The 17252-nt window shown below is 46.7% G+C and overlaps 1 protein-coding gene across 1 annotated transcript in view; it reads right to left on the bottom strand.

The window, feature by feature from the left end:
* Positions 1–16790, bottom strand: part of LOC142906886 (uncharacterized) — a 31725-nt gene extending 14935 nt beyond the window's left edge. Inside the window, exons 1-3 of the mRNA XM_076055606.1 lie at positions 16573–16790; positions 9423–9485; positions 4556–5841 (exon numbers count right to left, since the gene is read on the bottom strand). Coding sequence (XP_075911721.1) covers positions 4556–5813 — 1258 coding nt within the window. The 5' untranslated portion in view covers positions 5814–5841; positions 9423–9485; positions 16573–16790. The remainder of the gene's footprint in view (positions 1–4555; positions 5842–9422; positions 9486–16572) is intronic.
* Positions 16791–17252: the final 462 nt, after the last annotated feature.

Genomic DNA, 17252 nt, shown 5'->3' with positions numbered 1-17252 from the left:
AAAACACACAAACCCAAAAACACGCAAGCACAGATGGAAATCGTAAAAAGGCCATAAATTTATATAATAATAAACTCCAAGAGAGGGCAGAGAGGTTATCTGCGAAATCTCCAGACTGCCACGGAAGGACGGTGAAAAAGGGATATCTGTTTTCTATCACTCAAGGGTTGGAGAGAGAGAGAAAGAGACCCCGGCCGTCTTTGTCTCTCCCCACAGCACGAGAAAGGAATTTAACACCCTAGCGAGGAATGGCTTGTTGTTACAAAGAGGGTCGCCCCCTCCTCCCCCCCAGGGTTGTATAACGCAGATGGCTTGACGAACACACACACGAACACACACACACACAGGCCACGCCCCTCCACGGCGCAGAGCGGATAATTTTTTTTTTAATATAACGGTCCAACCATAATTTCAAAAGTGCAGTTCAAACAGGGAACAACAGCAACAGGTCGTTAGCTCAGGCGAGCTGCCGAAGAGGGCACGAGCGGCTGGCTCCAACGAGCCCCGCAATCAACTGAGGATGGCGAGCCTCGCCCAATAACGATGTATCAACGTGCGTGATTCAGAGCTGAAAGGCAAAGTATCACTTAAAGACCCTTATTTCTACATCGAGTCCAGCTGTAGCGCGACCGACGCACCAAGCAAGAGCTTCTGCAACCAGCGGCCAAGCGTGTGCCGACTTGGCTCATCCAGCAGCGGAAAAAGCTTGGCCAGCCGCCAACAAACAAAGAGTCAACGAGTCAGCGCCGCCAAGCAAGAGCGTGTAGCAGTCATCCAGCAGTGAAGAAGCTTGCTGCTTCTTCTTTGGTTCTTTCGGTAAAGTCACGTAGAATGAGAATAAAATAATAAATTGATAAAATAAAATAACACAATAATATTCTCAAGACGTTTCGGCCACAACACAAGCGGCCTTCATCAGGTGAAGGGGGCGAGACTGTCTGGTAGGACAGCGCTGGAGTGAGAGAGCCACGTTCAGATCACGGCTTTTAAGCTGTGAGAGGGCTCTTTGTTCCTCTCACACAGCTTAAAAGCCGTGATCTGAACGTGGCTCTCTCACTCCAGCGCTGTCCTACCAGACAGTCTCGCCCCCTTCACCTGATGAAGGCCGCTTGTGTTGTGGCCGAAACGTCGTGAGAATATTATTGTGTTATTTTATTTTATCAATTTATTATTTTATTCTCATTCTACGTGACTTTACCGAAAGAACCAAAGAAGATGAATCATTGCAGTCACGAAAGCTTTAAATCGAAATTTAAGCTTGCTGCTGCCAGCGAATCAGTGAGAGCGCTCGGGCATCTCAACAGAGAGAGCGCATGCGACTTGGCTCATCCAGCAGCGGAAAGAGCCTGACCAGCCGCCCGTGAGCAAGAGTGTCAGCGCCAGCGAGCGCGCCGTGGGTTCGATCCACACGCACACCGACCAGCACCAGCTGGGAACCAAGACAAGAGTGAGGAACTGCAGCCAGCGGACGAGCTGCGGGCGCTCTCTGACGACGGATCATCGCGCGACGACGGCGAGCGTCGTGCCGACTCTTCCAGCCAGCTGTGGACAGAAACTGTGGCAGCCGTGTTCGTATGCCCCCACCTCCCCCACACTCTCACCCTCACACCCCCACCGCTCCGCAGGGAACAAACACATTTTTGACACAAGAGATGCCAACATCGGCGTCTGCTTTACGCAAAGAATTGAACCAGTGATAAAGAAGACACATGATACGCATATCGGGACAATCAAGAAGGGTTGCCACTCCAAGGTGGTGCATTAAAAATCAATTGATAACGATTGAATCGAGTTACGTAAATACGGTCACCGAGAAATATTTTAGTCGGTCGTCTTTAATGGCATAATCTTGTTATGGATCTAGGAATGAACGCGGTACTGTGTGTGCAAAATTCCAGTATAATCATTCATAATAGAGAGTTAAGGTTTTGCTTAGAGTAGCCTTTGCATTTTTTTGTCTCAACAACCGAGGTCGCGTTACGCGGTGGTTAACCATATGTGCCGTGGCCAGAGTGAAATAACGCAGAAGTGATGATACGGTGTTGAAATGCCAAGATCGAGAGTGCATCTTCTAAAGTTAAAGTTTAGTTAGAAAATAAAATTGATTAATGCAGAAGCGACTTGTGATTCTTTCTGAAATTCCGCATTAGAATTGTTCTCCGATTGAGATATGAACTTGGGGGACCTATCATAAGCACACTAATACACATAATCAATAAATGTTAAAACGAGAATAATCGTATCCTTATTGATAATACAGAGTTAAACGAAGCTGAGTTGATTCTCTCATTCACGCTCACAACACCTGCATAACTGCATACGACCAATCGTCTTATTCCGATTGGATGCGACCCTCAATATCATAACGACTTGCATTATCATAATCACACACACTCGCATAAATTAATACGATTATCTCTCGAATTAGCATAATTATACACATAATTACACAAATTAACATAATTTCGGATAATTTACGCAAATTTTAAATTAAATTAAAAAAAAATATTTTCATTAAATTTTCATGACCTACATATACAACAGGGGCCAGGGGTTTACTTTGGTCGACCCCTACGCACCTCGCTCTCTCTCTCGGCTGCCTCCTGTTGGCCCGTAAACGTGGTGGCAGGTCAGCTTACAGCGCCTTGTTGTGGCGCTTACGCACAACTTCGTGACTAACGCTGCACGTTCCGTCATATTCATGCAGGGGGCGCTGCAAACCTACGCGCCCCCTGCATGAACGACGCAGGCGCAGGGACAGACGTTCAATCGCGTTGGAATCGATCTGCGGACGGCGGTCTTCATGCACGCCCAGCTCTGTCGCCTCATCTCAATCCCGCGATCCCAACCAGGTGAAAGTCCGCATCGAACTGAACCTCTGGCAAGGCCATCAACTTAAAGACGAGAGAACATTCACACAAAATATCGTTTTCAATGAATAAGCTTTAAATGAAGAAATACAATGATCTAATTCAAAACATAATACAATTCAAAGTTGTTTCATTTTCAAACTTCAAAACGGAGCATCAGGTGCTTGCGTGAATGCATCATTCGTGCGCAATTTTTTTTGTGACTTTCCTGGCCGAAGGCTGTAAATGGTTGTAAGGGGCGCCGCAGGCGGTCAGGCTTGCTTCAAGCCTTTGTTGTGAACATCCAGACGTTAATCAGCAAGGACCATTTCTCGTCCTAATTTGACAAAATCTACGTCAACACGAAATACAAAATTATAATTCGTGTTGTAGAGAATGTATCTCCTCTACGTGTAACTTTTGTGTGGTATGCCTTGTAACTGATGAATGATCCGAGTGTGCTCCCTATTTCAAAGACAATGAGTTGCTCCAGAGGGAGATGCTTCCTGAAAACACAAAAGTACCCTTTGACCTGTATCACAAGAACAATGAGTCTCACCTGAGTTATCTGTACAGGTTACTTCCAAACACACACTTTGTCCTAACATCACTTATTTAATGTTTGACCTTTATAGACAAAATGTTACATGTATGCACACAATCAAACAAGTATTCATTCTAAATTAGAGTCATTTTAACAAAATTGTATTACTGCAGTGAAATATACTGCACCAGGTTAAATCGCATGAACAAGAAGCTATGTAAAAAATACGCTTAACAGTGTATGTACAACATACTATTGCACAATTCAAAACGAGTAGGCCATTGCATGCTGGTGTCTGGGTCAAAATTGATCAAATTCTAAACATTACCTACAAACTCCACAACTGAGATGCCACATCAACAATCGCTCCCTACTGACAGGCTCTTGTCCACATGCAGGCCGGTGCAGGGCCACACAGGGGCAGCTGCTACTTGGGGGTGCTCTTCCGAGTGTTTCAAACGAGATACGATACAAAACTCCGAATTGCCAGAGGCGATTAAGCAAGCACCATATAAATGGAATTAATAGAACATAGTGAATGCTTGGGAGCTTATTGGTTCTCGCTCCTGGTTAGAGATCTACCCAACCCACAGGTTCACAAAGACTGGCCGCTCTTACCCTGCAGGTTGAACCTAGGAATTGTGTTCAACTTCATTATCATCATTAAAGGCCTGTGCCAAAGGTGCATCTATTGGAGCGACATCGTCTCAAGCTTACACATCTACCGGGTCTCCATTTGACTTTGTATTGTCTCGGAGGAAGTCCACCCACACCTCCACTTCCACAAACTGCTGGGAGTTGCCTCGCTCTGCCTCACAGTCAGAATTCTCCTCCCGCTTCACGTTGCCTCCATTGATGTGAAGGTCCGACTTTGGAGTTGAATCTTCATCTTCACATTTTACCTTCACTCCTTCGCTCTTCACCATCACTTCACATTTTACCTTCACTTCTTCGCTCTTCACCATCACTTCTTCACATTTCACCTTCACCTCTTCATATTTCACCTCGATACCTTTAAAAGTGTCCAAGCTGGGATTTTCTTCCGTATCTTGTTTCATCAAGGATGGGCTCATTGCGGTACTTTGACTTTCACAAGCTGATTTCAGACTCCTCTCCTTGTGGATCTTCTGATGCGTGTGTGTTCTCTGGTGTACATGAAGATTTGATGACTTTGCAAACGCCTTCCCACACACACTGCACTTGAAGGGTTTCTCTCCCGTGTGTGTTCTCTGGTGTTCTACAAGAGTAGATGAACGTGCAAACGCCTTCCCACACGCACTGCACTTGAAGGGTTTCTCTCCCGTGTGTGTTCTCTGGTGTTTTACAAGAGCAGATGAATCTGAAAACGCCTTCCCACACACACTGCACTTGAAGGGTTTGTCTCCTGTGTGAGTTATTTGGTGTGTTACAAGAGTAGATGACTGTGTGAACACCTTCCCACACACACTGCACTTGAGGGGTTTATTTCCCGTGTGTGTTCTCTGGTGTTTTACAAGAGTAGATGAATCTGCAAACGCCTTCCCACACACACTGCACTTGAAGGGTTTCTCTCCTGTGTGTGTTCTTTGGTGTTTTACAAGCGCAGATGAATCTGAAAACGCCTTCCCACACACACTGCACTTGAAGGGTTTCTCTCCCGTGTGAGTTCTCTGGTGTACTTGAAGATGTGATGAATGTGCAAACGCCTTCCCACACACACTGCACTTGAAGGGTTTCTCTCCTGTGTGTGTTCTCTGGTGTTCTACAAGAGTAGATGAACGTGCAAACGCCTTCCCACACACACTGCACTTGAAGGGTTTCTCTCCCGTGTGTGTTCTCTGGTGTGTTACAAGAGGAGATGAATGTGAAAACGCCTTCCCACACACACTGCACTTGAAGGGTTTCTCTCCTGTGTGAGTTATCTGGTGTGTTACAAGAGTAGATGACTGTGTGAACGCCTTCCCACACACACTGCACTTGAAGGGTTTATTTCCCGTGTGTGTTCTCTGGTGTTTTACAAGAGTAGATGAATTTGAAAACGCCTTCCCACACACACTGCACTTGAAGGGTTTATCTCCTGTGTGTGTTCTCTGGTGTGTTACAAGAGTAGATGAACGTGCAAACGCCTTCCCACACACACTGCACTTGAAGGGTTTCTCTCCCGTGTGTGTTCTCTGGTGTTCTACAAGAGTAGATGAACGTGCAAACGCCTTCCCACACACACTGCACTTGAAGGGTTTCTCTCCCGTGTGTGTTCTCTGGTGTGCTACAAGAGCAGATGACTGTGAAAATGCCTTCCCGCACACACTGCACTTGAAGGGTTTCTCTCCTGTGTGAGTTATCTGGTGCCATGTCAAATGTTCAGTACTATCCGTGCTGTTTGCACGCCGGTTGCATTGATGCCTTTTTGCACCGAGCTGTGCTGAGTGCCTTTGCTCCATCAGACAAATTCTGCAGAGGAAGCGACAGCTGCAGAGAGAGAAAAAAGAATATCCACACCATCTACACGTCAGTATTGAGGCACAGAGGAATGCAAACACACAGTAACACATGACTTACACATCTATACTTATTCATATATTCATGATATGGTGAAAAAGTGTCCCAAATTCATCACGCGGGCTGTTATGGCACACAACGAGAGGTCGAATGTTATAAACATGCCTGGAAGCCCTCGTATCTTCAAAATGAATGTTAACCCAAAACTCCGAGCACACAATTTCGGCTATCTGGCTTCAAAAGGAATATTTATGAAAGCTAAATTCAGTTGACATAGCAAAGGGTGTTGAAAATAATACTGTTTGTGTTATGCAGAAATGCATAAATTAATGTTCAATCGCAACTTAGAGGTGTGAAGCCAGGCACAGATGTCCTTGAATGCTGGGATGAACAGTTCTGACTTCAACTGCACATGTGCTGTGATAACTTCCTGACTCCATTCTTACAAAAAGTTCCAGAGGAAATAAAAAATAAACTGTTTTGATATAACCTCCGTGCTCAATAGAGTTAATAGACTTTACTGCAAAATACAAACTTGACCCTGTCACACACTCAGAGGTGGAGCCAGGATTTTCAGGAAGATGGGGCAACCCCTTCAGCAATGAAAAATGATAGGAGTTGTTAGTAAGTAAGGAGTTGTTAGTAAGTAAGTTGTTAGTATGTAAGGAGTTGTTAGTAAGCAAGGAGTTGTTAGTAAGGAGTTGTTAGTAAGGAGTTGTAAGGAGTTGTTAGTTAGTAAGGACTTGTCCCTTGCTTTATATTTGACGCGTATGATAGGCACCGCGCTCGCTGAAGGTGTTTGCCATCAGGGAAGTCGTGTACTGTATACGCAACTGCGCCCAATTCTGTGAGTCGCTTGTAACAGCTTTGCCGTGACTTATTGCCAATTTTGGACTCGGACTGTTGTCCTCTCATAGAGTCCCTGGCACGTAATAATATGCCACACGGTGGCAGTGGGGGTCGCAAAATGCTGATTTATCTATATATATATAAAAGGGAAAAGTGTGGATATGTGTGTCTGTTCGAAAGTGATTAGCATACTTCCCAACATGCTACACACTTGAAATTTGGCATGTGGGTAGGTTCCGTACTGTACGCAATGAACAAAGTATGAAAATATAAGGAGGGAGGAAAGACGGACAGGGAGGCAGAGAGAGGGGGAGGTGCGGAAGGATGAACAGAAGCTTAAATAGGAAATACGATTGGAGGGGGAGAGGGGCCAGAGCGAGAGCGGCAGCTTAAACATGCACATCTTACACATACAAAACGGCAGCTCAAAAAAGGACCACCTCTTGTAAATACAAAATGGCAGCTCAAAAAAGGACCACCTCTTGTAAATCCAAAACGGCAGCTCAAAAAAGGGCACATCTTACACATAAGTACAACGGTAACTTCCCCGTAGAAGTGTGATAATAAAGTATTAAAGCTTTCGTGACTGCATAAAATTACTCATTGGTTTTTTTGGTAAAGTCACGTATGTAGAAATACAATAAAATTATATTAAAACAAAAAAACAATCACGACGTTTCGATCACAACGCAAGCGATCTTCATCAGGTGTCAAGAACAAATCACGGAGGTAAATACAACAAAAAGATGAGAGACGAGAATTCAACAAACTTGAAAAACATTATGTGAAGCACATCCAGTCAGGCCAACAACACAGACACTTCCTGGCGGACCACGAATTTCAGGAGAGTGTTAAATTTCGTATTCAACCTTTGGATTGCACATACCAGCATAGATAGAATGAAAAATACGAGGTTCTACATACGTGACTTTACCAAAAAAAACAATGAGTAATTTTATGCAGTCACGAAAGCTTTAATACTTTATTATCACACTTCTACGGGGAAGTTACCGTTGTAATTACGTGTAAGATGTGCCCTTTTTTGAGCTGACATTTTGTATTTACAAGAGGTGGTCATTTTTTGAGCTGCCGTTTTGTATCTACAAGAGGTGGTCCTTTTTTGAGCTGCCGTTTTGTATGTGTAAGATGTGCGTGTTTGAGCTGCCGCTCTCGCTCTGGCCCCTCCCCCCCTCCAACCGTATTTCCTATTTAAGCTTCTGTTCATCCCTCCGCCCCCCCCCCCCCCCCTCTCTCTGCCTCCCTGTCCGTCTTTCCTCCCCCCTTACCTCTTGGTGGACATGTATATGTATTTCTACTGACCTTGTACCTCGTATTTTTTATTCTATCTATGCTGGTATTTGCAATCCAAAGGTTGAACACGAAATTTAACACTCTTCTGAAATTCGTGGTCCGCTAGGAAGTGTCTGTGTTGTTGGCCTGACTGGATGTGCTTCACATGTTTTTTCAGGTTTGTTGAATTCTCGTCTCTCATCTTTTTGTTGTATTTACCTCCGTGATTTGTTCTTGACACCTGATGAAGATCGCTTGCATTGTGATCGAAGCGTCGTGATTGTTTTTTGTTTTTTTGTTTAAATATAATTTTATTGTATTTCTACATACGTGACTTCACCGAAAAAACAAATGAGTAATTTTATCCAGTCACGAAAGCTTTAATACTTTATTATAAAAATATATTTTTGTATTTTGTATGACCATCAAGTTTGTTACGTCAACCCGCAACACACCTGAGTTAAGCGCTCTGCAATGCTTAGAGCTGTTCACAGCGTGCCGGGAGATTTTAGGTGGCGCGTCGCTCCTGGCCGATGAAGCCATTGGTTTCTCGGAGTTTCAATACATATCCGTGCGAAGAACGGGTAGAATGGCTATCTTAAATATGAAGCAGAAAATTATATCTGTTTGTTTGTGTGAAGCAGCAAAACCTCTCTAACGCTGAGCTTTGGCGTCATGAAATTTTCACAGCTTATGCTGTTTGGAATTTCTAAGTGAACGCGACTATTTTCAGCTCGCCACGTCATTCATTCCAGAGTGGCGAAAATCGACCTTGCGTAGAAGTGGATTAAGGTTAAATTTCCTTGAGTGAAAACAACCGATTTAGGTAACTTGATTTGTTTTGGCTTTTTTCCTTCTTGCAAGCATCAACATTTAAGGGTTTTTCAGTGAAATATAAGGTAATATGAAATATATCCAAGACAAGAATCCAAGTTCCGGGCGAAGCCGGGTAGTGAAGCTAGTTACTAATAAACCCCAATGATCCAATCGAAATTAGGGATTTCGATCGGACTGTTGGGAGGGCACGTGCCACCCCACCCCCACTGGCTCCACCACTGTCATGGACTGGCATGCTACACTGGTGATGGTGTGTCCAGACCCACGCCTGGCCACGTTCACCTGCTCAGAATTAATGCTTCCTCACTCCACCAAGCAAATTCATTGAGGATCAATCAACACAGCCGAAGTTGCGTGTCTCTATCTCTCTTCCCGTGGTTGCGTGGATTTCCTTCCCGATACCCGGGTTTCCCCTCCACATGTAGAGTGTGAATACCACCACGCGTCTAGAGTGAACACCGCCACGCGTCTAGAGTGAACACCGCCAAGCGTCTAGAGTGAACACCGCCACACGTCTAGAGTGAACACCGCCACGCGTCTAGAGTGAACACCGCCACACTGTTGACGAGCCTCACCTTGTGATGTCGGCAGGTCGCTTCTAAAAACAAAAGCAGCACAGCAGCTCAAGCGGGCCTGGCCTGGTAAAAAAAGAATGAAATAAAAACTGCGTGAATATTTAAAAGTAAAACAAAGTGACAAAGTGGCGAGCCGAGTGAAGACAAATTAAACTTAAGCGATAGAATCAGCAAACGCGATCAGGCGAGGGCAGGAGGCAAGGCCCCGGGTGGCTAGGCCCCGCGCTGTAAAGTTCCAACCTGGACATCGCTTCCATGCTCGCTGGTACTCAATTGACATCCCTACGAGAGAGACAGCGAGGCTCTACCTCGGTAAGCAACAACCACCACCACAACAACCACCACCACCACTACAACCACCACCACCACTACAACCACCACCACCACCACTACAACCACCACCAACACAACCACCACCAACACAACAACCACCACCACAACAACCACCACCACAACCACCACCACATCAACCACCACCACAACCACCACCACAACAACCACCACCACAACCACCACCACAACAACAACCACAACAACAACCACCACCACAACAACCACCACAGCAACCACAACCACCACAATAACTACAACAACCACCACCACAACCACCACAACAACCACCACAACAACCACCACCACAACAACAACAAACACCACAACAACCATTACCACCATAACAACCACAACCACCACCACTACAACAAACACCACCACCACAACAACAACCACTAGCACAACAACCACTACCACAACAATCACCACCACAACTATCACCACAACAACCACCACCACAGCCACCACCACAACCACAACCCCCACAACCACAACCACCACAACAACCACCACCCCACAACAACCACTACCACAACAACCACTACCACAACAACCACCACCACAACCACAATCACCAGAACTACCACCACAACAACCACTACCACAACAATAACCACCACAACTATCACCACAACAACCACCACCACAGCCACCACCACAACCACAACCCCCACAATCACAACCACCACAACAACCACCACAGCCACCACCACAACCACAATCACCAGAACTACCACCACAACAACCACCACCACAACCACCACCAAAACCACAACAACCACCACAACAACCACCACAACCACCACCATAACCACCACAATAACCACAACAACCACCACCACAACAACCACCACCACAACCACCACCACAACAAACACCACAACAACCATCACCACAACCACCACAACCACCACCACTACAGCAAACACCACCACAACCATCACCACAACAACAACCACCACAACCATCAACACAACAACAAGCACCAGAACCACCACAACCACCACCACAACACCCACCACCACAACAACCACCACCACAACCACCACCACAACAACCACTACCACAACAACCACCACCACTACAACCACCACCACTACAACCACCACCACAACCACCACAACCACCACCACCACAACCACCACCACAACCACCACCACAAACACCACAACCACCACCACAAACACCACAACCACCACAACAACCACCCCCACAACCACCACAACAACCACTACCACAACAACCACTACCACAACAACCACCACCACAACCACAATCACCAGAACTACCACCACAACAACCACTACCACAACAATCACCACCACAACTATCACCACAACAACCACCACCACAGTCACCACCACAACCACAACCCCCACAATCACAACCACCACAACAACCACCACAGCCACCACCACAACCACAATCACCAGAACTACCACCGCAACAACCACCACCACAACCACCACCACCAAAACCACAACAACCACCACAACAACCACCACAACCACCACCATAACCACCACAATAACCACAACAACCACCACCACAACCACCAACACAACAACAAACACCACAACAACCACAACAACCATCACCACAACCACCACAACCACCACCACTACAGCAAACACCACCACAACAAACACCACCACAACAAACACCACAACAACCACCACAACCACAAACACCACCAAAACCACCACTACAACAACCACCACAGCCACCACCACCACAACAACCACCACAACAACCACCACAACAACCACCACCACAACCACCACCACATCAACCACCACAACCACCAACACAACAACCACCACAACAACCACCACAACCACCACCACAACCACCACAACAACCACCACCACAACAACCACAACAACCACCACCACAACCACCACCACAACACCACAACAAACACCACAACCACCACCAATACAACAACCACCACAACCACCACAACAACCACCACCACAACCACCACCACTACAACAACCACCACCACATCAACCACCACCACAACCACCACAACAACCACCACAACAACCACCACCACAACAACCACCACAACAACCACCACCACCACAACAACCACCACCACAACAACCACCACCACAACAACCACAACAACAACCACCACAGCAACCACAACCACCACAATAACTACAAAAACCACCACCACAACCACCACAACAACCACCATGACAACCACCACAACAACCACCACCACAACCACCACAACAACAACAAACACCACAACAACCATTACCACCATAACAACCACAACCACAACTACAACAAACACCACCACCACAACAACAACCACTAGCACAACAACCACTACCACAACAATCACCACCACAACTATCACCACAACAACCACCACCACAGCCACCACCACAACCACAACCCCCACAACCACAACCACCACAACAACCACCACCCCCACAACCACTACCACAACAACCACAACAACCACTACCACAACAACCACCACCACAACCACCAGAACTACCACCACAACAACCACTACTACAACAATCACCACCACAACTATCACAACAACCACCACCACAGCCACCACCACAACCACAACCCCCACAATCACAACCACCACAACAACCACCACAGCCACCACCACAACCACAATCACCAGAACTACCACCACAACAACCACTACCACAACAATCACCACCACAACTATCACCACAACAACCACCACCACAGCCACCACCACAGCCACAACCCCCACAATCACAACCACCACAACAACCACCACAGCCACCACCACAACCACAATCACCAGAACTACCACCACAACAACCACCACCACAACCACCACCAAAATCACAACAACCATCACCACAACCACCACAACCACCACCACTACAGCAAACACCACCACAACCATCACCACAACAACAACCACCACAACCATCAACACAACAACAACCACCACAACCACCACCACAACACCCACCACCACAACAACCACCACCACAATTCTAGATTTAAAGCTTTCGTGACTGCAAGGATCCATACTCTTTGGTTCTATTCGGTAAAGTCAGGTAGGTAAATAATAAAACAACAATAATCACGACGTTTCGGCCACAACACAAGTGGCCTTCATCAGGTGAAGGGACGAGCCTGTCTGGAGGACAGCGCTGGAGTGGAAGAAGCCACGCTTAGATCACGACATTTAAGGAAACGCTACTGTTATTATGGATAAAGATTCATACAACAACAAAATCCAGAATCTGCTCAACGATGGAAGTTACTCAAAAATAAAAAAATTACCCCACTAATAGCCTAGCGATAAAAACCAACAAGATCATCACTAGTTCGACCTCCCTAATCGACCCAACTAAACGTCCCTCCCTAAAACCTTCTGCTGCAAGACCCCCTAGATTCTATGGTCTTCCCAAGATTCATAAAGAAGGCACCCCACTACGACCCATCGTATCCACGATCAACTCCCCTACCTTTAGACTAGCCCGTTTTCTGTCAGATACCTTGCTGCCTTTCACTGGCAAGACCACCTCAGCAGTACTTAACTCAGCCCAATTGGTCTCTATGGTCAAAGACGTTGTACTGTCCCCTGACGATATCCTTGTCAGCTTCGATGTGGTCTCTTTGTTCACCAAGGTCCCAGTACCTGATACCATTGAAATAATTGAAAATTTGGTCCAACATGGACTAGACCCTGACACACCTGCACTGGTTAGGCACTGCCTCAACAATACCTACTTTACTTGGAATGGCTCCTTCTACAAACAAAATGAGGGTACCCCCATGGGTTCCCCCTTGTCACCAGTGATAGCCAATATTTTCTTGGAGAAATTTGAATCAGATGCCATCCAGACTTCCACCCTCAGACCTTCCCTGTGAAAGAGATATGTGGATGACACTTTCGTCATTTGGCCACATGGCCTCCCAGCTCTGAACCTTTTCCTACACCACATAAATTCCAGACATCCCGCCATCAAATTCACCATGGAAGTGGAGAAAGATGGCAAGCTACCATTCTTAGACGTTCTGTTTGAGAGGAGACCTGATGGCTCATTGGGACATTCTGTCTACAGGAAACCCACCCACACAGATTCCTACTTGAAACCTGATTCCCACCACCACCCAGCTCAAAAGAATTCTCTCATCAAAACTTTATACCATAGGGCTCATTGCATTTCGGACCAACACCACCTGACCAGTGAATTAAAACATGTACACCTGGCCCTCAAAAGGAATGGTTACTCTGACCGTACCATCCGCCAAGCTGTCTCTCCCTCCATACAGAAACAACCACTTGATACTCCGGTCAAAACCATCACACTTCCATATATAGCAGGCGTTACTAAAAATATTTCCAAAATTCTAAACAAACACAAGATCCAGGTCCGGTTCAATACAGTACACAAAATTCGTGATCTGATCCCATCCGTGAAGGATGTCATTCCTGATTTACAGTACCCCGGGGTTCACAAATTGAGTTGTACCTGCGGTTATTGCTACATCGGTGAGACAAAGCGACATGTCTCTGACCGAATTCGCGAGCACAAATCAGATTTGAAACACGGCAAAACGAATTCTTCTGCCGTAGCTGATCACTGTTACAACGCTGTGGGGGATCACGATATAATTTTTTCCGATACCAAGGTTCTTTGCAAACCCACGGGCTTTTATCAGAGATTTGTTCATGAAGCAATTCAGATCTACAAACACAGCCACAATTTCAACCGAGAGGATGGTTTCAAATTAAGCAACCATTGGAAAGATGTTCTAAATCGAACTAAACATTAAACTAATTTCAATGGTACAGTATATTTTTCGAGTAGTGGTACCCCAAACTTTTGCAGCTCTTATAAATTCCCATTTTCACACCATCAATAGGTAAAATCCCCCTCCCCCCTTTCCCCCCCCCCCTTCGCCAAACTGCAAGTCCACCGGCACGTACACCACCTCTTTGCTCGCACACAGGTCCGATGTCTGAGCGTGGTTGTGTTTCGCTAAATTCTCCTGTTTGATGAGTACTAGGTGCCTCGGTGAATGTATATACTCTGACTTTAACATAGCTATTTCTGTGACCAGTTACTAGCTAATCACTCAGCTATTTAAATGCTAAATTCTATGCTAATTCCTTTGTCAAGGGGCACCTCTGTGGATGTGTATACTTTAACTTAGCTATTTCAATGAGCCATTTCAATGCTAAATTATATGCTAATTCCTTTGTCAAAGCCCGTGGTCTTCTTCTTCTTCTCACACAGCTTAAATGTCGCGATCTAAGCGTGGCTTCTTCCACTCCAGCGCTGTCCTCCAGACAGGCTCGTCCCTTCACCTGATGAAGGCCGCTTGTGTTGTGGCCGAAACGTCGTGATTATTGTTGTTTTATTATTTACCTACGTGACTTCACCGAATAGAACCAAAGCGTATAACCACCACCACAACCACCACCACAACAACCACCACCACACCAACCACCACCACAACAACCACCACCACAACCACCACCACAACAACAAATACCACAACAACCACAACAACCACCACAAACACCACCACAACCACCACTACAACAACCACCACAGCCACCACCACCACAACAACCACCACAACAACCACCACAGCCACCACCACCACAACAACCACCACAACAACCACCACCACAACCACCACCACAACAACCACCACCACAACCACCACAACCACCACCACAACAACCACCACAACAACCACCACAACCACCAACACAACAATCACCACAACAACCACCACCACAACCACCACCACAACCACCACCACAACTACCACCCCCACAACCACCACAACAATCACTACCACAACAACCACCACCACAACCACAATCACCAGAACTACCACCACAACAACCACTACCACAACAATCACCACCACAACTATCACCACAACAACCACCACCACAGTCACCACCACAACCACAACCCCCACAATCACAACCACCACAACAACCACCACAGCCACAACCACAATCACCAGAACTACCACCAAAACAACCACCACCACAACCACCACCAAAACCACAACAACCACCACAACAACCACCACAACCACCACCATAACCACCACAATAACCACAACAACCACCACCACAACAACCACCACCACCACAACCACCAACACAACAACAAACACCACAACAACCACAACAACCATCACCACAACCACCACCACTACAGCAAACACCACCACAACCACCACCACAACCACCACCACAACAACCACCACCACCACAACAACCACCACCACCACAACAACAAACACCACAACAACCACAACAACAACCACAAACACCCCAAAACCACCACTACAACAACCACCACAGCCACCACCACCACAACAACCACCACCACAACCACCACCACAACAACCACCACAACCACCAACACAACAACCACCACAACAACCACCACAACCACCACCACAACCACCACCACAACCACCACAACCACCACAAAAACCACAACAACCACCACAATAACCACGACCACAACAACCACAACAACAACCACCACAACAACCATGCCAACCACCACAACAAGTAAAACAAAGTGACAAAGTGACGAGCTGAGTGAAGACAAATTAAACTTAAGCGAGAGAATTGAAGCAAACGCGATCAGGCGAGGGCAGGAGGCAAGGCCCCGCGTGGCTAGGCCCCGCGCTGTAAATTTCCAACCTGGACATCGCTTCCATGCTCGCTGCTACTCAATTGACATCCCTACGAGAGAGAGCTCGGTAAACAAAAACAACCACCACCACCACAACCGCGATGAGAATTTCTCACCTCGGATTTCAGTGCACGGCGGAGCAGCAGCTTCCTGTTACTTCGTGACGTCACGCAGCAGCAGGAGGTGACATGACGTCACTTGCGGGGTACCAAACACTCCCCTCCCACAATGAGCGGCTCTGTGGGCGTGGGTGCCGAACTCGTCGCAATAAACTCGCGACGGCTTTCATGAATATATTATGTTAATGAGCCGCCAGTCACCGGGAGTAGCTTTGCCCAAACAAGGATTCTAGTTGAACAGGTAAGGGAAGTGACCCAGGCAGAGGTGACGTCACACTCAAGGGCGCAGTGGACCGGGTGGGATGAATACCTTGGTGACATGACGTCACTAGCGAGGTACACCTCCCCCTGGCGTTTTACGCCGATGAGGTAATGCTGAGTGGTGACGTCACAGAGCGGGGTTGGAGTTTAAGTTGATTTAGATTCATTTTCCCTTGCTCCCTCCCTTGATCAGAGACCCCATGGGTGTGTGAGCTCAGCAACAACTGTGTGTGTGTACACTGTGTGTACGTGTACACTGTGTGTGTACACTGTGTGTGTACACTGTGTGTGTGTACACTGTGTGTGTGTACACTGTGTGTGTGTACACTGTGTGTGTGTACACTGTGTGTGTGTACACTGTGTGTGTGTACACACTGTGCGGGGCCCAGTCATCTAAGTCAGTCGACCAATGGCAT

The sequence above is a fragment of the Petromyzon marinus genome, chromosome 71, assembly GCF_048934315.1.
Source record: "Petromyzon marinus isolate PM22_M1 ecotype Great Lakes invasive population chromosome 71, UKy_Petmar_22M1.pri1.0, whole genome shotgun sequence".
Lineage (NCBI taxonomy): Eukaryota > Metazoa > Chordata > Hyperoartia > Petromyzontiformes > Petromyzontidae > Petromyzon > Petromyzon marinus.
Note: the sequence above shows the minus strand (reverse complement) of the source record. Positions and strands in the feature narration are given on the sequence as shown.